The sequence below is a fragment of the Monopterus albus genome, unplaced genomic scaffold (genome assembly GCF_001952655.1).
Source record: "Monopterus albus unplaced genomic scaffold, M_albus_1.0 scaffold6.1, whole genome shotgun sequence".
Taxonomy (NCBI): domain Eukaryota; kingdom Metazoa; phylum Chordata; class Actinopteri; order Synbranchiformes; family Synbranchidae; genus Monopterus; species Monopterus albus.
Window position 1 is genome coordinate 3,578,505 of NW_018127886.1, and position 20,928 is coordinate 3,599,432.

General features: G+C 41.3%; 3 protein-coding genes across 3 annotated transcripts in view; 1 reads left to right on the forward strand and 2 right to left on the reverse strand.

Annotated features, from left to right (window-relative positions):
- Window positions 1-10,516, forward strand: part of LOC109971600 (zinc finger protein 335) — a 12,559-nt gene extending 2,043 nt beyond the window's left edge. The window contains 28 exon segments of the mRNA XM_020619966.1: window positions 582-775; window positions 935-1,211; window positions 1,340-1,417; window positions 1,607-2,698; window positions 2,786-2,968; window positions 3,095-3,259; window positions 3,367-3,625; window positions 3,713-3,890; window positions 3,978-4,090; window positions 4,199-4,217; window positions 4,360-4,476; window positions 4,834-4,910; window positions 5,088-5,248; window positions 5,355-5,575; window positions 5,696-5,795; window positions 5,899-5,987; window positions 6,064-6,320; window positions 6,444-6,558; window positions 6,652-6,849; window positions 7,694-7,836; window positions 8,559-8,698; window positions 8,866-8,963; window positions 9,090-9,117; window positions 9,120-9,151; window positions 9,290-9,373; window positions 9,474-9,533; window positions 9,617-9,719; window positions 9,825-10,516. Of these exon segments, the coding sequence (XP_020475622.1) occupies window positions 584-775; window positions 935-1,211; window positions 1,340-1,417; window positions 1,607-2,698; window positions 2,786-2,968; window positions 3,095-3,259; window positions 3,367-3,625; window positions 3,713-3,890; window positions 3,978-4,090; window positions 4,199-4,217; window positions 4,360-4,476; window positions 4,834-4,910; window positions 5,088-5,248; window positions 5,355-5,575; window positions 5,696-5,795; window positions 5,899-5,987; window positions 6,064-6,320; window positions 6,444-6,558; window positions 6,652-6,849; window positions 7,694-7,836; window positions 8,559-8,698; window positions 8,866-8,963; window positions 9,090-9,117; window positions 9,120-9,151; window positions 9,290-9,373; window positions 9,474-9,533; window positions 9,617-9,719; window positions 9,825-9,946 (4,701 nt within the window). The 5' untranslated portion in view covers window positions 582-583 and the 3' untranslated portion in view covers window positions 9,947-10,516.
- A 2,951-nt stretch (window positions 10,517-13,467) lies between these two features.
- On the reverse strand, window positions 13,468-16,265 carry LOC109968383 (pepsin A-like). The gene is made up of 9 exons (XM_020614618.1): window positions 16,207-16,265; window positions 15,807-15,948; window positions 15,609-15,726; window positions 14,887-15,005; window positions 14,588-14,784; window positions 14,372-14,488; window positions 14,101-14,245; window positions 13,851-13,949; window positions 13,468-13,745 (listed from the first exon to the last, which is right to left on the reverse strand). The coding sequence occupies exons 1-9, from the start codon at window positions 16,263-16,265 to the stop codon at window positions 13,608-13,610; spliced, it is 1,134 nt and encodes a 377-aa protein (XP_020470274.1). The 3' UTR covers window positions 13,468-13,607.
- Window positions 16,266-18,417: 2,152 nt separating this feature from the next.
- prok1 (prokineticin 1) lies at window positions 18,418-20,192 on the reverse strand. The gene is made up of 3 exons (XM_020614632.1): window positions 19,973-20,192; window positions 19,094-19,219; window positions 18,418-18,806 (listed from the first exon to the last, which is right to left on the reverse strand). Exons 1-3 carry the CDS (start codon window positions 20,045-20,047, stop codon window positions 18,687-18,689), a joined length of 321 nt encoding a protein of 106 aa, XP_020470288.1. The 5' UTR covers window positions 20,048-20,192; the 3' UTR covers window positions 18,418-18,686.
- Window positions 20,193-20,928: the final 736 nt, after the last annotated feature.

The window sequence follows — 20,928 nt, forward strand, 5'->3', positions numbered from 1 at the left end:
GAGGAGCTGGAGGAAGTGTCTGGAGAGAGGGAAGTCTGGGCATCTTTGCTTAGACTGCTGCCCCCGCGACCCGGTCCCGGATAAGCGGAGGAAAATGGATGGATGGATGGATGTTGAAAACCAGGAAAACTGATCACAAAATCCTAATTAATCTTGATTTTCATTTGGTTGTCAATCTGTCAAAGATAATAGACAATAACCTTCAGAAATGGGAGTACTCTTGATAACTTTACTCCATATTCTACAGACTTATGTCACCACAGCTAAGAAAGCTGGACAAACTTATTTTCTTTTGTTCAGGATCTCTGCACATCTCCAGGTCGCTACTATTTGTTTTAGAAGCTTTTCCATATGTTGTTGTTTATCCAGTAACAAATTAGCTGGAACCATAAAATGTCAAGTCTCACAAACATTCTTGACATTAATGACAAACAAGCATCCTAGGGAAAGTGACAAGGGACTAGGCTTGAGCTGTATTAATCTTAATACTGTAAACTAGCAGTAATGCTACTCAAGGCATGCTTTAAATATGACACCCTCTTCAAATATAACATTGAGTTTATGTTGCATTTTGTGGATAGTTATGGATTCAGAGGAGAATGAGGTGGAGAGCAGCAGTGATGCAGGCCCCTCAGGAATGGAGGAGCCATCTGAAAGTGGGATGGGTATGGAGTCTTCAGAGGCCATGTCTGCAGACAGCAGTGATGCTGCTGCCTCTCATGCACAGGCTCCAGAGTCAGACTGTCATGTGGGGCAGAGCTCAGAGGGACTTATGGTAAGCATATTAAATTGAATTAAATCATGACTTTGTGTCCTTATATGGGAGAAAACAACCATGTACCAAAGGAAAGAAAACCAGATATAGCATGTACCATAGGTTTTGGTCAAAACATTTCCTGATATCACCATCATGTTCTTGCCCTTCCCTGTAAAGGTGTTCATCCCAGAAACAAGCTCCAGTACAGATGTCAGAGTTTCATCAGTCCACCTTCCAGACTCCTCTTCAGTGGCCCAGTCTACAAGCGTGTCCAGCGTCTCTACGGTGACTCAGTCAGTGCTGGTGTCTGAGTCAGCCCAAGTGCTGGTCCACTCCAGTGCTGTGTCTGAAGGAACTATGATGGTTTCTGACTCAACTGCTTCTACCTCATCAGACCTGGGATCTGCCATTGACAAGATCATAGAGTCCACCATTGGCCCTGACATCATGAATGGTAGTTCCTATTGTTACTCCACTTTCTATTATGTGTTAGGCTTAAGAAACTTAAGGACGTGTCATTTTGATCACTACACAGTAAAAAAGCAAATACGTATCTGATCCTGTCTACTGTTTTACTATTAGGTTGCATAGCTGTGACCAGTGCCGAAGATGGGGGTGCAGAAACAACCCAATATCTGATCTTACAAGGACCAGATGATGGTAAGGGTGCTATATAATGTGATATTTCCATGTCTACTTGATGTGAATGTAAAGAACCAACTTTGGGTTAATCTTCTTATAAGTAAGTTTGGACTTTTAAATAATTTAAAATTCACTTAAGCTGATGAACATGGGAATCCTTTTTAATAAATTTTGTACAATTCATCTATATGTATTTGCCTGCTATAGGTGCTCCTATGGTAGCCCACATGTCATCTTCGGCCCTGTCTGGTCGTATAGCCATAGAAGCTCTCACTGAGGGCCCCACTTCCACCTGTCTGGACCAGGGAGACCTACCGGGCAACCTTGAACCTGACCAGCCCGACGATCAACCTGGTCACTCAGGTTACCCAGAGGATAGCAGCAATCAGCCTGACCAGCCCCAACACTCCCACCCCTCCCAATACATGGACTGCAGTGCAGATGGTCCAGACCAGACAGGGGAGTCTTCATCATCCTATGTGGAGTGTTCAGGTGAGGAACCGGATCAGACACGCTCCCAGTCAGGCTTCCCCGACTACAGCGGAGATAACAGTGACCAGGACCTGCCTGGATATGTGGAATGCAGTGGGGCTGATTCAAATCCTACCAGCCGAGGTCACTATGTGGTGGAGTGCAGCACTAAGTATCTCAAGTGCACAGTGGACGATGGAGAACGGCCACATCATTCACGCAGTTACATTGACAGTAGTGCAGACCACCGGACACAGACAAGTCGACATTATGCAGACTCTGAGCAACCGGGTTGTTCTCAGTACCAATCTAGGGATGATGATGATGAACAGAACCAGGATCCAGATCAGCCACAGCACTCCCAGCAGCAGCCCCAGCATTCTTGCTACATGGAAAACAGCAATGGCCCTGAGGGTTCTCTCTACGCTGATGACAGCTCCTCATCAGACCACCCTGTAGCAGACACAGCAGGTTCAGGCGGGCTTCCTGAGGCACTGGAATGTAGTGAGAGCCAGCCTGGGCCCTACATTAGCAGCAGTGGGACATACACCTCCAATGCAGAGCCTGAACTGGCTCAGCAGTGCTCACCCAGCCAAGAGGAGCCTCAGGGTTCCCAGGGACCTCAGGATGAAGCTGGGCTGATCAGGGAGATGGAGACGTCAACGGTGGTGGAAGGCTCCAGAGACCGACCACTAAATCTAGCTGAGTTGGAGGAGATGATGGAAGTAGTGATTGTACAGCGGTTCAAGTGTAAGATGTGTCCATACAGGAGTGCCTCTAAAGGCACACTCATTAACCACATGAGAGACAAACACTTTAAACCAGCAGGTAAGGTAGTTGATTATGGATCGCGGTGAGATATCGCTTTGCTCATAAGATATCTAATTTATGTTTCTTTGGGCAATGTTTTTTTAGGAGACATGCCAAAGAAGCGTAAACGTGGACGGCCACCAAAAAGTGAGACATTGGCCCGTCGCCAGGCAGAGAGGGAGGAAGCTGAAGCAAGGAAGGCAGCCAAGGTGAAGGCTGCTGAGCATCAACAGGGAGAAGAAGAAGAGGATGATATTGTTGATGCTGGTGCTATTGATGATCCTGAAGGTCAGCTAGGAACATTTTTCATTAAAGCCCCAGTCAGACATTTTTAGTTTTATGAGTTAAAGAATCAGTCACAGGAGAAGATTTACATTCATTTGTTTGTGGCCCTGCTCTTCTGTTTATCTCCAGAGGACAGTGACTACAACCCAGCTGATGAGGACTGCAAAGGCAGACCACCTGCCATTCTGAAGAAGCCAGCTCCTCCGATTTCCTCTTCCTCTCAAGGGCGTCCTAGACGTAAGGTTGGCCGCCCGAGGAAATATTTCTCTTTAGAAGAAGGCTGCAGGAGCAAAGGTGGGTTTCTAATTTCATGGAGAAAAAAAAAAACAGCACAGGAAAGCCAATATTACAAAATATATTTTAGATTACTGTCTTCTTTTTCATACATTTTTTTTTTGCAGAAGCAGAAAGTATTGCTAAGAAACCCAGGGTTAGCGCTGATGCTAGATCACCTGAAGAGGCAAGCTCTTCCGGGTTAGGAAATGGTCCTGCTGTGGAGACCAATGGAAATACTGCTGAGGCTGCAATAAGCCAATCCGATTCTGAAAACAAAGACCCTTCATCCAACACACAGTCAGATGAGGAGTTCTTCCCAAGGAAACGAGGCAGACCCTCAAAGCGCTCCCTTCGCTGTAAGAATAAGAGATATACATACCGAAAGTAAGTATCAAATTATTAAATACAGTTATGTTACCAGTAGTATTACGGAATTTTCATAACAGCCTAATTCTTTTCATTATCTTCCAGTCGCTACTATAAATGCCTCAAACCACTTCTGAGACCTCACAACTGCTGGATTTGTGGCTCACGCTTCCTCACTCAAGAAGATCTGCGTTTCCATATGGACTCTCATGAAGGCAATGACCCAGAGCTTTTTAAGTGTCTTCAGTGCAACTATCGCTGTAAACGCTGGTCCTCACTCAAGGTCAGCTGTAGTAAAACAGTACACAACATTCAGGTTAAGCTCAGTTTACATGCATGTCTCTTTAATGTCTTGAGGCCTGTTTTGCAGGAACACATGTTCAATCATGAGGGCACCAAGCCATTCAAGTGTGAGGAGTGTGATTACTCAAGTGTCTACAAGAAAGATGTCATTCGGCACTCAGCAGTCCACAGCAAAGAGAAGTAAGTTCTTCAAACAATGTACATACACAATAAAGTGTTGCTAATACACAACATATCTTGTAGGGTTTTTTTATATTGTTACTGATTTTTTTCTTTTCCGTTCTCTAGGAAAAGGAAGACTGAGTTGGTAAGATTTTTTTCAAAATAATAATAGTATTTTGCAGTTCTAATGCTGTTGCAGAAGTACTGCAGTCTGCTTTGGCCAGTTGCTGCTGTCTTTTGGGACACTTGCTGTGTCAGCATTGTGGCTTTTGTGCTAATTTTTACAGGCGCCAAAGGCGTCCGAGTTCCCCTGCCTTGTGTGTCACAGGGTTTATCCCATGCAAAAGAGACTGACCCAGCACATGAAGACCCACAGCTCTGAGAAACCACACATGTGTGATAAGGTCAGAAATCAGAAATTTTACAATTCAAGAACACTTTTCAAATGTAAGAGAAGAACATTCGGTTACAAGGGCCATGTCGCTGTGTTTGAGAATTCACAACCAAAGGGACAATTGTAATCTTATTACGTGTTCCTTCCTGATAAAGAGACTTAATTAAAGAATATGGGATGGTCACACACACAAGACCATTGTAGGATTTCCTGTACTTTTGTAAAAATAATTTGTTATAATGAATTTATGTGTGATTTTTGTGATGATCATTACAGGAATGCAAGTGCATATTTCATGTTATAGACTTTTTTATGCAAAGTGAAGTTGTCCATATCTCGTGTTGATGACTTCTTTCTGAATTTGCAGTGTGGCAAATCCTTCAAGAAGCGGTACACATTCAAAATGCACCTACTGACCCACATCCAGAGTGTTGGAGACAGCAAGTCAGTATAAACCTTTATTCCACATCTTTTACTTTCTCTTGTACTGGTCAGTGTGTCAAAAACAGAAATGCATCAGAGCAGTGGTTAGTTAGCAATTTAGAGTAGAACAGTTCATTTTGTTTGATATTGGTATGATTATATAATCGTAATGAAAACACTTTGATGTGTATGTGCCAGGTTCAAGTGTGAGTTTTGCGACTACACTTGTGACAATAAGAAGCTGCTGCTCAACCACCAGCTGTCCCACACCAATGACAGGCCCTTCAAGTGTGATTACTGTAAATACTCCACTTCTAAAGAGGAGTTCCTGGTCTCCCATTTGGCCATCAAACACACAGGTCTGTGTGGCAGAGGGCATCAAAAAGCTTATTTGAACTGAGCATGTTTCTATGTGTGCCTCATTCATGTAACTGTATAATACCTATTAATGTTAAATCTCTACAGGAGAGAAGCCTTTTTCGTGTGATTTGTGTCACTTCATGACCAAACATAGGAAGAACCTGCGTCAACATGTGCAGTGTCGTCATCCAGAGGCTTTTGAAGAGTGGGCTCTGGCTCACCCTGAAGAGTCAGTGAAGAGACAACGCAGACCCTTCATCAACCTGCAGCAGACAGAAGAGAGTACACAACAACATGATGGCACACAGGACTTTCAGAACACTATCGTGAGTCTGTTAGAAGTTTTCTGTTATTTCTCGCAGGCTCAGTTTGGATTTAATTTTAGCATTTGTTATATTTTGTGGCATTGGGAGATATTGATTTGTGTCTGTTTTTTCCTTTATTAGGTTACAGTAGATTCTTCAACACTACAAGCCATGCAGGGGATAGAAAATGCCTCAGTCTCCCAGGATACATTGGGAAACACCACCATCATCTATGAACAAGGTCAGCAACAATTCCACAAGAGACATTTTTTGAGCATTTTTGGTGTGTTAGGTCACACTAGAAATAAGAGTAAATGCTGACTTTGTCTCCATGTGCCTCTTAGCTGAATCCAGTGATCTCTCCGCCCAGAATGCCCTGGACCTGCTGCTGAATATGAGTAATGCCCGGGAATTGGTGGGAAACTCCTTACAGGTTGGTGCTGTTTCTTGTCACAAGATTTCATGTTGGATAAAAAGTAGGCAGGCTCAACATGTATTCTGCTCCTCAGGTGGCAGTACTGAAGTCAGAACGCAAAGCTTTGGAGATGGGCACATGGAGTACGGTGAGCACATCACCAGGGCAGCCCCAAAAGGTCATGACCTTCCATGTGTCGGAGAATGGTGAGACAGTGCTACAAGAGGCCTACGAGACGGCCACGTCTGAAACAGGAGAGCTTACCCACATCACCATTGCAGCCTACGAGGGTGGAGAGGACTTCAGTGTGGTGGAGCAGGCTGCTGAAGAAATCCATAGCCCTGGATCCAGGTATCTTAATGCACACAGTCTGTTTTTTTTCTGATTAGGAGGAACATTTGATGCTACACTTACAAACATAGTCAAAGAACTCATTTAAGACTGGAGACTGACTTTCTGATGATGTCTTTTCAGTAACGGCGAGAGCAGTCATTCTCAGGTTCTAGATGCATCTGGGTCAGAAAGCCTGAAAAGTGACAAGTACTACCTTACTTCAGCGCTGCCTGATGGTGTACTGCAACAAGTGGAGGTAACTATCAGCTGTAACTTAAAGTTTTTTGGCATTTAGAGAGGTAGTCTCTAGTTACTTGTCCCTCTGACAGTGTTATTTGATTTCTTTCAGCTGGGCTGTGAGGCTCCAGCCTCTCCTTCTGCAGTGACCTCTCCCAGTCTCAGCACCAAGAAGTTTTCCTGTCGAATCTGCATGGAGTCTTTCTATGGACGCTCTGACATGGAGAACCACAAGAGGGCACATTTGGACACCAACACCTTCAAGTGTCCTGACTGTGACTTCACCTCCACCTCCTGGCCTGAGGTCAAGGTCAGTCTCTGAAAATTGTGCAGCGCTGTTGTCAGTTCTGTTCTCAACTTTTTTATGTGCCACTACCTTGCTACACAGTATGGGGGGCACTGTGTCATCATGCTGGCATCTGTGATTCTGCAGAAACATTCCTGTGACAAGGATAACTCAAAAAAAGATACGAAGACTTCATACGCACCCCAGTGGTACCCAATATGGATTGTCTAATTACATTTTGGAGCAGCTTGCTGCATAAATTAGCATTTTAATGAAGGAACACTAATTTTCACTTGAACCTAGCCAGATCAAATTGATTTAAAATGTTTTCACTGAAAAAGCACGGGCAGTATTCACCATCTATAGTCACAAGTGCTGCAAACAGATCAGTGACTCTACAGGGTCTTCAGGTGGGCACCCTCTCACTAACTGGAGCTGGGCCCATGACACCGTGAAGGCTCAACAGTGTATTCTAATGTCCTAGAACCACCCCCCTCTTTGCCTGCACCCACACACCCAACCCAGTCCTTCATGTACTCATGCTAATTCAGGCTGTTACCAAACAGTCACTAGCAGTAGCAAACATTTGCTGCTGTTCTAGCCACCAAACATTTCAGATAGCCCACTTGATAACTAGTATCAAACACTTTTACTGAGCCTGTCCTCCTATACTAGTTTACTTCAGCTTAACAGGCACAATCCTCACATATGTTGCTATTTATAAATCACTTGCATATTTTTATAACCAATCACATACCTTTCTTCTGCTCCAGAGCCACTCACTGGACTTTGCTGCACTATCAGCTAGATTCCTAATTACTTGTCTTAGGCACTGTCCTTTTATGACTGATATCTTGTTTTGTTTTAGAGTCACATGGAGCTACATTCCTACCTGCGTCCTCATAAGTGTCCAAACTGCAGCTTTGCCTCTAAAAACAAGAAAGACCTACGCCGCCACATGATGACCCACACCAATGAGAAACCCTTTTCTTGCAAACTTTGTGGACAAAGGTGAGACCTGAAGTAATTTGAATAATCAAAAAAACTTGTAACATTACTTAACATTAGGAACTCTTATGCAAAATACAGTACTGTGCAAAAGTCTTAGGCCACCATTAGTTTAGCTGTTTTAGCAAGGTTGTAATTATAATTTATATTTATTTCTCAATCTCTTTATTAAGATATAACCAGAAAATATAGGAAACGTGTACACAGTATTAAAAAACAAAACATTTTCAGAATAAAATGGCTTCTACTATCCAGAGTCAGTATTTAATGTGACCTCCCTTTGCACAGAATTTTTTCTTTACGTGACACTGAAGGCTGCCCCACTCATTCTTCTTCCACCCCTCTCCAAGTCCTCTTCTCACATACTATTGATGATTGGACCCAAACATTTTAAAGTTCCATTCATCACTCCATAATCCTCTTTTCCACTGATCTTCATTCAGCTTTTTCTCCCCTGACCCCAGCTGAAAAAGTAGTTCCTTGTCTGCTGCCTTACCACAAAGGCTGGCAGTTCAAGCTTCTTCGGATTGTTTGTATTTGACTTCTCTAGAGTCTTCATATTTCTTTAGAACAGCTTGAAAACCACATCTGGAGTATCTAGTTTGTTGGCTGATTTTTTTTCTGATATTTTTTGTTTTTGAATGCTGTGTATACATGCTTTAGACCGCAAATAAGGTAATGAACAGCTATTGATGTTGATTGGGTTTTCTTTCCCAATATCTCAGATTTAATCGTAATGGCCATCTGAAGTTTCACATGGAGCGTCTCCACAATCAGGATCATCCCACTTGCAAGAGCCGTACCGCCGCATCTCGGCAAACCATAATAGTCAACAGTGATGAGGAAGCCCTGGCCACTCTACAGTGTAAAAATCACAACACAAAACAATACTTGCAACTGAGTTTCTGCTGAAAAAAAATCCGTAAATTTACCATGATGGGTCTTATTGTTCAACTGGTTAATAGGTTATAGACAGAGGCCGCATTGAGTGTAAACTAAAATCACAATATATTTAATGTGCTTTGGCAACAGCCCTGCAGGCACACCAGACAGTGATCACTCCAGAGGGGTTGCAGGCCCTGGGACAGGAGCACATCATTGTAGCTCAAGAACAGGCGCTATCAGACCAGGTATCAACATTCACACTGTACCCAAAACTGCACTTAACACAATTCTCTGAAGCAGGTTAGTTTTGCATACAATATAAAGCCACTCTGCATTTTATAACTAAGGTCATTCATATTTACATTAATCAGGAGGAGGGCACATACATCCAGCAGATAACCTCGTTCAGCACCTGATGACAGGAGACAACCAGGTGACTGAGGTGAAAGCCATTTTGTAGATTCTACCACTTCATGTTTTATTGTACATGACAATAATAAAAAAAACAACCTTATACAGTGCCTTTATCCTTTATTATTCTTTTGCTTATTTGTCACATGGCCTGTTTCAGGTCCAGTATATCATCTCACAGGATGGAGTGCAGCACTTGATCCCTCAGGAGTATGTAGTAGTAGCTGATGGTGACCACATACAGGTCAGTGTGTCACTTCATAAGGCATCACTGTAGCTGATGGTGCAATACAGTGTGATGATAATGTGATAATATCTAACGGCTTTCTTTAACTGTCCCTCAGATGCCAGATGGACAGATCATCCATTATGAGCATGACAGTACCTATCTGCAGGAGCAACAGGTGGGGAAACGTTCTCATATACTCTATAGTAAGAGATTTTGGTTTTGACAAAGCCCACTGCTCCATGTTTTTCATTTGTTCAGATTGCTGTAACTCAGAATGGTCAGATCCAGTGCCTGCCTGTCAGCTCGGAGCAAGAGATGAATCCTGAGGATCCCGAGGCTGCTGGCCAGTCTGCTGTTACAGGTTGACTCAATTGTGGAACAGATTGCACTTAACTTGTTTTATATTCAGTCTTCTGCAGCTCTGTGACAGCAAATCAAACTAAGTAGATAACTTTTGTTCTTGTAGCGGTAGCAGATGCGGCGATGGCGGAGACTCAGACGTTCTACACTGAAGCTACACCTGAACAGCTGGAGCAGCTGCAGCAGCAGGGCATCCAGTTTGATGTCATTACATTCTCTGATGAATAGGCAGCTCTTTATACCTACCAGGGTACAAACCTGCACAAAGCAGGACCAGTAGAAACCAATATGAGCTACAAAGTACAGTGACCTCAGCTGCCTGTGAATAAAGCATCATTTCCTCCACATTGTTGTCGGCTCAGTGGGCGTGTGGGGGGCATGACTTTTTTTCAGCTTTTGTAAATTCAGATTATTCCACCCATTGCTTCTAAGTTAATCATAAATTAATCATAGGGATATGCATTTAAAAGTTGGTCTGTAATTAATATAAATTATTTATGCTAATGTGCCTCAACTGCTTCAATTTGCAAGACAATGCTATCAAAGAAAATGAAGTAGCTTCTTTCATGTTTTAGAAAATATACTGAGCATCGAAATGAACACTTTAGTATTCAAATGGAGTGAATAAAAGGGGAGTGTTTATTTTTCATCTGTAATGAGATACAGCCTGTTAGAACGCCACAACCTTGTGTTTACGGAGTAGTAAAATGTATATACCTTTAGCATTTGTTTTCTGTACCATGATGGAGGATACAATATGTTTTGATTTGGTGAATATGCACTGTTTAATAAGCTGAAAGCTGACACCAAATAAATGATTTTGTGTAAACTTTGTGTATATTTTGATGAGTCTCTAAATGTTCAGAACTTCCTCTAACAATGTTTCCATCTCTAAGGTATTTTAGACATATATGTATTGTTATATCCAGTATAACATATGTCATTCCAGTACAGCTGCTCTGTGTACACACTTCTTCAGAGATGGTACAGCTCACTGCGAGCTGTAGCTTAACTTAAGGGATTACATTGCATCACAATATGATAATGGAAATTCTATCTTTGCTTAATGATAGCAGGTGGCTGTGATGCAGTAACAAAAATAATAGTATAATGCAGGCAAACACAACTACACCCCAAATTACAATCTCAAGAATTTCCTTTCTTGTTCTTCTTCTGTATGTCTGCATTATGAAAACAGTCAACATGTATTTAAAAAAATGAAGAAGAAGAAGAAGAAGTTAAAACTAAAATATGTCAGAAGTGTGATACATCCCCTCTTAAAGGGCTGGCAGCTTCATGAGGTTCACGTTTGTATGTGATTTCCTCTCCAGCTGATGAACTGACAACTTCCTCTATGTGAGGAGTGGCCTCAAATCCTCAAGAGCGCTGAGACTCAGAGTGAGCAGTACACTAAAGATGAAGATGAAGTTTTCCTTTGTCTTTCTTCTTTTATTAGGTATGGTTAAAAAAAACAATTCCAAATGTAGCAATTTTTTGTATTTTGTGTATTGAGAAGTGTGTGTGTGTGTGTGTGTGTGTGTGTGTGTGTGAGAGAGAGAGAGCTATCCAAAATCTTAAAGGGCAGCAGAGGACTGAGGAGCTTGCACACATTTTGCTGAGACTCACCTTCCCTTCATTTTACAATAACAACAGCAAGTCCTGCTGTAAACTCTATCCAGGAGGATGTTACAGGCTGCTGGACAGTACAGGGTATACCTGTGATTTACTGAAAGGAAGAGTTACAAAGACTGAGAAAGACGGCTGGATTGAATTCAGAATATCAAATGTGCAGTTTGTGGATGCAGGTTACTACAGATGCATTGTGATGGGAACCCAGAACCTCATCTACAGTGATTACTATGTTGAGGTTTCAGGTAAGTGTTCAAATTTTCATTAACATGGTGTTATGAATATGCATTATGCAATAGCCTATAGTGTGTCCAGTAATGCTTTTGAAAGAGTGGGCTTATTAGCGTCCAGCTTCATAAGATAAATTTTAACTCACAAAATAAGATATCAGTGTGGTTTTCTTTTGTTTGCAAAAGAAAAAAAGAGGAATCTCATTTTATCTCAAGCCATAAACTCAGGAAGCTTGTATGATATTGCTGCATTTTGCAGAAGCTTCAAGTGGCCACACCCAATCTCAGCCTCCACTGACAATAGCTTTCAACACTTCCAACACCTCCATACCATCCCCAGGCTCCAGTGGCCCAGCTGTGGCACAGGACCACAGTAACAGCCCCAGGTACTCACTCTGTAGATGATTTATTTTTCCTGTGCACTAATGGGCAATCTGAATTCTGATTCCTGCCTCTCTTCCAGAGTTTTCTGGAGTTTTGGCCTGCCACTAGCTGCCATTGTGTCCATTACAGTGATGGTTTTAATCACTTCAGTGATTGGTGTTGTTTGCTGCAGAGTGAAGGCAAAACGTAAACAGCCAAGTAAGTAGTTTCCTTGAACTGATTGTCACAAAAATCTGAATCGCCACCAGTATTTCTGAAAATTGTTAATTTATTTGGAGTGGGAACCAATATGATGTTGTTTTACTTTGTAGACATAGGTGGCGAAACTTCGTGTGAGTCACAGAAACAAGAAGCCCCGGTAAATGCTAAACAAGAAACATAAAGCCTGTGACTCACTGTCACTTGTTTTTAAAAGAACTGACTCCAAACTTCCTCAACAGCACTATCTCTTGACAATGTTTGTCTCCCACAGGAAATGAGTGGCATAGTGTACACAACAGTGAACTTCAGAGTCCACCAGAAACCGACAGAGGTGAATGCAAACAAAACCAGAGTAGGAGCCCCTGACTCGACCTGGAGTGCAGAGCATGCTGGAATGGTGGAGTACTCCACACTGGCAATCCACCAGTGAACTCATGCAAAATATTAGTTGGGTTCTAATTTTAATGTGGGATTGATTTTATTAGTTACGCCAGTGCATTTTTAACAAGAACTCCATTGATTTTACACATAACTATCAGGGCAATAGTCAAAGGTTAGTGCTACTCAGCCTGTCTAGAGCCTGAAAGATCAGGCAAGTAGTGAAGATTCCAGCATTGCTAGAGCTTCAGGATATCTTGGCCTCTGCTGCTTTTATTTTAACTTCTGACTCTTTTGAGGGCCTCAAATTTATGTAAGCACAATGTTTAATCAATGATCTACATCTTAAAATGTATTGTATTTAATTTAGTGAAAATGACTGAAGGCATAAAAAATGAAATGATAATGGCATTAAAGAAATGAACTCGTTCATGATAATGCACATGAATGAATTTGTGGTGGTTTCGTTGTGTTTTTTTCTTTTTTGAGTCTGATACTTTCCAACCCTGTGGTTCTGTTCAGCCGCTCAGACAAAGGAAAAGTTGTCACATCATGTCATCAGGTTTTTTTTTCTTATATCAACTTTTGCCCTTATCAGCTTCTTCTTAGATTATCAGAAGAAACCTGGGTGTCCGATATTCTGAGAGCCGCTCGATATTCTATTATCAGCCTGTTCTTCCTTTACACAAAAAAACTTGTGGCGATCTTTTGTGTATCTATGAAAGGTCAATTTTCTCTTAAGAGCGAATGAATGAACAGACGGGATTTATTCCTGTGACATTTGGGTGCAACATCGCAACACAAAAACTCCTGCAACTAAAAATGTTTGTAGAGACGTGTTGCTGTACTGATGACTGATTGACCTTGGTTGTAGTTACCACAGTCACAAACTGACATACACACAAAATGCAGAGAATGTTTTGCTTGCTATTTAATGCAGAGACAGTTACAGCATAGCCTCATATATATTTTCCACAATGTCTCAGTTGCACTTTTCTTGTCTTCAGTCTTCAGTCCAACAAGCCTCATACATTGAAATACACACTTGGATAATTCAGGTGTCTAGATTATGCAGACTGTGCCAGACCAATGTATGGACCGGTCATATCAAACACAGCGTAGTACTGCCTGATGAAGACATCTCCCAGGATCCAGAGCTGGTCAGAGCCACCCGGGCCAAAGCCAGTGTTGCAACCATAGCTGGTCTGTGGGGGAAACAAGGGAAAAAGGATGTAATTCTTCCAAATCTTTATTAATATAATATTGAAGTAGTTTCTGTTGTAATTAGTGCCAGCTGAGGTCTAACTGACCTGAGAGACGTAGGCAGATGCAGGGACGGTGAAGGCAGTTCCACTGAGAGTGAAGGTGATAGCAGGCATGTTCTGGATGTTCTGGCAGTTCACTGAAGCCTGAGAGAAAAACAGTAGCTAAAGTGAGTGATCAAATCCTACTTGATTATTTTTATTTGAGTGTTTTCAGAGCATTAGATCCCTCTTAATGCTGGGGTTAGAAAAAGGGGAAGCTCTTTGTCAAATAATATGGTATGGTAGTACAACTCACATCTCCATACTGGTCGGTTGTGGCTCCAACCCAACTATTCATGTTATTAATGTCACTGGTTGGACCGACAATCAGAGAGGTACCAGTGTCAATGATGGCCTGGCAGCCACCAGAGCAGGCCACAGTCTGTCCATTGATGGTAACGCTGTGAGGATTAACAGCAGAAGATGGACCACAGTCAAGCTAGGAGCCTTTGTACCACTTACATTTGCTGTCAATAAGGTAATCAGTTTAGGTCTGAGTCACTGATGTTAGATGCATTTCTTTGTACCTGTCCATTTTGATCTGCCAGTAGGTAGCAGAGGTCAGAGGGATCCAGGTGATTTGTCCAGTATAGTGGTTACTGTCAACACCACCAAAGACGACCTCACTGCCCTGCTCACTGTTGCTGAGAGAGTCAGAAAAAAGTCGTACATAGTGTAAATGTAAGGTCATGGAAAAAGAATCACCCACTCCCAGCCAACAAATTTCCATCCTGTTTCAGTACCTGCTCAGGTAGACGGAGAACATGGACTGGGACACAAGTCCCTGCTTGATCATGTTGTAAAAGACAGGCACAACATTATCAGAGGCAATGCTCTGGAAGGCCAGTCCCAGGATGCCATCAGCCTGCATTGTAGCCAAGAAGGGAGCCTCTGTTTGGCTAATTCCAAACACCTGGTTGGCCACAGTGACGCCGCCCACCTAAACACACAAGACAGCTGTCAGTCACAGACCATGCAGAGACTGTGTGGCTATTTGAAGCCTAAATTATACTACACAGTTTGTTCTAAGAGTGTTGTTTACCTCAACATCGTCACTGACTAGGTATCCAGTCATGCTGCCAGTGCCATACTGGATGGACAGAGGCTGGCCGAGCCATTTGTAGGTGGAGGACTGCTGTGGGTTGAATTTTCTGTGGTTCTCTGCAGACAAATGGTATCTTTGTTTGAACGTGATTTTAGGAATATGCCAAACAGTTTGGACCATCTCTATTCATACTGTATTAGTTGTCGTATTTTGACCTTTTACTAGCAATAGTAGCAACTAAAAATACTGCATTTCAGTTGCTGAAATCTAAGTTTTACCTACTGTAAGTAGGACAGGCTTAATAGGATTCAACTGTATGTGCATGAAGCATTTCACTGTTGCAGCTGGTCAAAGTGCTGCTACTACTTTTGTAGTTTATACATGGTTAGATCATTTAATGTGTAACAGCTTGTGCATTGATTTCATCTATGCATTGTGTTTCCAAAGATAAGCATATGTTTTGTATGTCAAATGTTATTCACATAGTAATAGTAGAAAAACTGTTTTCAAAAACTGTAGTTACAAAGAGAAAAATTAAGTAGCATAAAATGAAAACACTATAAAAGTACCTCAGAACTGTATTTAAGTAGAGTATTAAAAATATATATAGTTAGACTTAGTTACTTTCCACCACTTTGTGAAAAACAGTTCAAATGATTGGACCATACCAGTCAATTTTTAACCCAACCGTAAAGCACAGAATAGTGTGAGCTGCTCACCACAAGCCTGGCTGGAGCAGTAGGTTGAAGGGATCCACAGGTTGGAGGAGCCAGAGTCAAAGATGACAAGGAAGGACTGAGGAGGGCTGCCAATGGAAATCACACCAAAGTAGGACAACTGGAGAGACATGAGAGGACAGATTAATGGATGAAGATGAGATGACCCAAGCCTAAATTGTCTCTCTAGTCTGGATTTACATCAGCATCGTTGGTCATGGGCTCAACACCATACTGGTGGAACTTGGCCATTGGGTTGTATGGGTGCATCTTCCTGTACTCTTCCCATAATCCTTTCTCATGCAGGGTTTGCCTGGCAGTTTTCCCTTTGATCAGAGGCACCCTACACACAGAAGAGTAAATCATTTGCAAAATGCACAGATGTTCAATTTCATAGGTGGAGAAATCTGAATAAGCTCTACATTCAACTTTGTACTAGTTTATAAGGTGTGATAGATCAAAGCAAAATGAACCAAGTTAAGATCTCCCCTTAGGAAAACGAGATGGAGAGACTGTCTGTCAACAGTTCAGCCTATTCAGGTGAAAAATTTCAAAGATATGAAGGAACAGTTTGCTTCTCAACCAGCCAGGTCAGACTTACTTGAGGAGGCATTCGGAGAAAGCCACAAGGGCTGACAGGACGACAAGCCACTTCATCATGATGGTCACTTTACTGTCAGACACAGATGAGCGCGGCTTCAGTCGCAGAGTCCAGTCCTTATATACAACACATCAAGGCTGTGTCTCCAAAATGCCCTTCTACATAACTTGATATCACTTATCAGCTGGAGATAAGAAAACATGAATTATGCTGATAAAATTACCTTTATCTAGATGTAAATATTCCATCAAACAAAAGACTTCATGGAAACTATTTAAAACCTAGCTGACCTTATACAGTGGGACAGTTATCTCAACATTGTTGAAACACACACACATCCTTGCAGTCGTCACTTACAGGGTCCATACATAGACGTACATTCGTTTGCAGGAGACTCACTCTAACCTTAACAAGAACCGCTACTTGCCTAACCTTTACCCATACCCTAACACTTAACCAAAGCTGACACATGCTCTAACCTTACACCCTGTCATTTTTGTAAAATTCATTGATTTAGTCATGGGGCCCAGCCACCGTAGACGGGTGGTCCCTGCAAAGCAGTATGCTCCCAGTGTTTCCCACAGGTATATATAAACAACCCCCCACCAACACACACAAAGCAGTTTAGCAAAAATAATTCTGTAAATGTGTCAGAGGATTGACTTTTATTATTTAACAGATCATTTGATTGTACTGTAAGTGCAAGTGTTTTATACATATTGTGTTGACATGTAGATCAGGAGATTTGATGCTCAGAGTATTTGTTTAACACTGAAATGGAAACTTTCAACAGGAGCAAACCAAGGTCTGATGACTCTGTGAGAACAAAGATTAACAAAATGATTCATTAGTTGTATGTATGTAGTAAATATAATAATAATAATAATAATAAAATTTATTTGTAAAGCACTTTCCAACTCGAAAGCACAAAGTGCTACATCGATAAAATAACAGTTCCAAACAATCAAGGCTAAAAGAAAAACAAAAGACAAACACAAGCACTCATATAGCACAATTTCTACCCGGCCTATTATCACAAAAAGGGACTCAAAGATAGTGGTCATACAAGACCAATAAACAAGCTAAACATTAAAAGCTTGTTTGAAAAGATACGTTTTAAGAGCTGACTTGAAGGCTACCGGCTCAGTTATAGAGCGTATATCTAAGGGTAAGGAGTTCCACAGTATAACATCTTTAATTTCATTTTTGAATTCAAATTTAAAATTCCTTATTCTTACTTGCTTCCATAACTTTGGGTGGCATTTAGTTTCACAAAAAATGTTTTTATAAATAATTATTTGATGGAATACTGACAGTAACCTTGACCTGATCTGCAAATTAAGTACTACCTACAAGGTGTTAAATAAATATACTGAAGTCAAATTTGACATGCAGCGAACAGAAGTATAAAGTAACATTAAAAGAAAAGAAAATAAAGCATGTAAAGCAAAGAATCTCAAAATTGTACTTGACTCAATTACAGGTCATAATTAATTCAGTTAATTTATTGATTTGTATTTAAATAAATTGAATGTACCCTTTCCTGTTTGTTGTTTTTAATTAGTTTGTAATAATAATACTTCTAATGTTAATACTAGTAGCAATGTGAATATACTGATACTAAGGTGATTCTTATTCCATTAGGCTAATATTCAGTGCCTTACACAAAAACACTAGAGCTCAGGGGAGAAATGCTGCCTGCCTCCCATCACACCTGCCGTGTTTTCACCCCATATAAAAAAAAAAAACATTTATAACAGAAAACTTCAGAAACCTCGGAAAACATTGGAGCATTTCTTCATTTGTATTTGTTAGAACTTATTAAATTCCCTGTGTCTGTGAAGAAGTCTCAGAAAGCAAACTAACAAATTTCCAACCCTTTAACCTTCTGTAGGTAATGTGGTGGTGGACGTGCCCTTCGATTGACATTTGCCACATGTTCAATCACCAGAACTTTTATGTATATAGCAAGGTTGTGTGTTTCTCATGAAGGCAGCGGAACTGAGACTGAGACTGTGATTTTGACCTTCATCATTATCAGTGTGATTAAAAGCACTCCACACCTCCACCCCATAATACCGAATGTTTAATCAAGCACATAAATTAAACATAAAAACGTTTGCACAGCATGTATCATGTCAGTTATTTTTTATTGACAATAATATTTATACATTTTTCTTGAAAAATTAAAATAAGATGAGCATGAAAACAAACCCATGTGAAGATGTTTTAATGGTTCACAAATAGCTTCCCAAGGAACCTTGTTTTTACTGAATATAAAGCGTCTGGTGTGACGACTGTGGCTCTTGTAAGTAGGTTACATGTCTTGACATTTCTTTCCGTCTTTGTTATTTGCATTACGAGAATACAAAGTATGTATTATAGTACACAGAGTAAATGAAGAATACAGTCAGTGAAGATAAAATATGTTTCTGATCCACTGCCTCTTCACGTCTTCACTCTGCTTTTCTGCTGTGCTGTTAAAAGTCCATGTTTTTGAAGTCATCAGTACATCTGTACTTCCTATCATCATACCTGGTGCACACCAAATGGGGGAGACAGGGGCAGGTGTGATGTAGCCTTTGGCCTGAATAGGGCACCTGAAAGTAGGGAAAAAAGTAGGGTGGATAATCTGACAGACTAAATCCTTACTCAACTGACAAGTGGAGCTACAAATCTTAAAAAGCTGAGACTAATGTCATGTGTGCAGAACAAATAGTTGCCATCTCCAGATGATCAAAGTGATGTATGGCTCTGATTACCCAGCTCACTGTGGAGAGGATCAATAGTCTCTGCAGTTATCAGCAGCTTTTCTAAACCATCAGCCAACCTGCCAGCACTTGATATAATCTGAATTTCCGCTAAGGCAGACGTCATTTCTCCCCACCTTGTGGCTAAACGGGTGGCATTCATCCCCCTCCACACCTCTTGGGACACATATCCTCAGACCCCTCATCCAAAGACTGACAGCACAGCAGAGACCAAACCCACACTGCACGTCTCTTTCACAGGCCTGCAGGATAGACGGAGACATAAGACAGTAGAGACAGACAGAACCGCATGAAAGAGCCAGCGAGAAAGAACAGTTGTTTTTATTTATGCTAATAAGGATGCCCTCTCATGTACGTACAGCGAAAGCCATTTTATCGATGGCCTGCCATTTCAATAACCCATTTACAAATGAATATCAGTCAGAAGACTGAGATAATTTCCTCTTGCAGGAGGATGTGGTATCTCGTCAGTCATGTGTAATCAAATTTTACAAAATTATACAGAAAAGTACAGCACAATTTACAATGCATACTAAGTAATGAATAATTTATTTAGTACTAACATCCCAAACATGCAGTATCCCACATCTCAAATGTGAGGATTTGTTGCTTTTCTCTGTTATATATTGTTGTCTATTTAGAATTTCTGGGTTTTGGACTGCTGGCCACACGACCAAAAAGAAAAAGCAAAGGACGTCACTTTAAACTCAGAAATGTTGTGATGGGTAAATGCCTGAGTATTTTTAAAAAAATGAATAATTATTTTTTGCAGCCCTAGTAAATAAGTAATTTGAGCTTTAAATCATATGGTGTCTCAATACACTTTAAGAAAAATAGAAGACAGTCATACAAAGAAAATAACACTGTAAAATGTTATTATAGTTAGACATTACTCAAAACAGTAAGCAGAGTAATTGATAATTAGTACCTCTTCTATAAACTGATGAAATACCAGAATTAAGAGTTTGCAGCAGACGTAGAAACCTGTCACTCACCCCTGTGATCACGGCTCCTCTGGACCAGGTCAGAGACACCAGGAGGAGGAACAGCTGCACTGCTCTGAAGCCCATGACAACACTTAGAGAACTGGACTCTCTCAGCACCTTCAACACTGGACAACAGCTCTTAACAGATTCTCCTGCACGTCACACTGGATCCCTGACTCTCCGGCCAATAATGAAGGTTCCCAGAATTCCTGAGAGGGGGAGCCACACTCTGTCCCTCTCTTTATCCACCTCCAACCCCCACCCAACACTCCCTCCTCCCTTCCTCCATCCCTCCCTCCCCATGTCAGCGATCTCCGCATGCCCTCTCCTCCTGTCTTCTCAGAAGCTTTGTCATCTCACCCATCCAGATGATGGCTGAGGGTCACAGCAGTTCTCTCAGCCTTTGCCTTTTATGTACCGTAGTGTTTGACCATACATCTGCTCAAGGCAGAAGCTGACAGTTTCCATGACTCAAGTGGTTTAAGCTAAGACAAAAATATGTAAAACTACTCCACAACTGATGTCTCTTTTTGTGAAGCAAAGTGCACAGGTGCCATGAAATCTTATTCATAAATTTGTCAGTGTGAGACAGCCAGGACAATGAAAACAACATCAAAGTCATATAATAAGTTTACTGAAATTGCCACAAGCTGATTCGTGGACTGGGCTTCATCTAACGCATTTATGGGCTGAAAAAGTAATATTCTTTATTTTGTTATGGGTATGTGTGCCATGACGCCATGTACTGTGAAAGCTGTCATCCGCCTTAGCTGTACATCACAATGAGTGAACACGACCCCCTGAGGTTACAAACACCTCAATGCCTAAGCTATAGTATCACTAAATGGTTACCAGAATATGAAAAACAAGTTTTGAATTACAGTATGTTAGCCACTGTGTAGAATATGGCGGTGATGACACATGGACTCTGAGTCAGATCTCTATTTGGAGTCTGGCTCATTTGT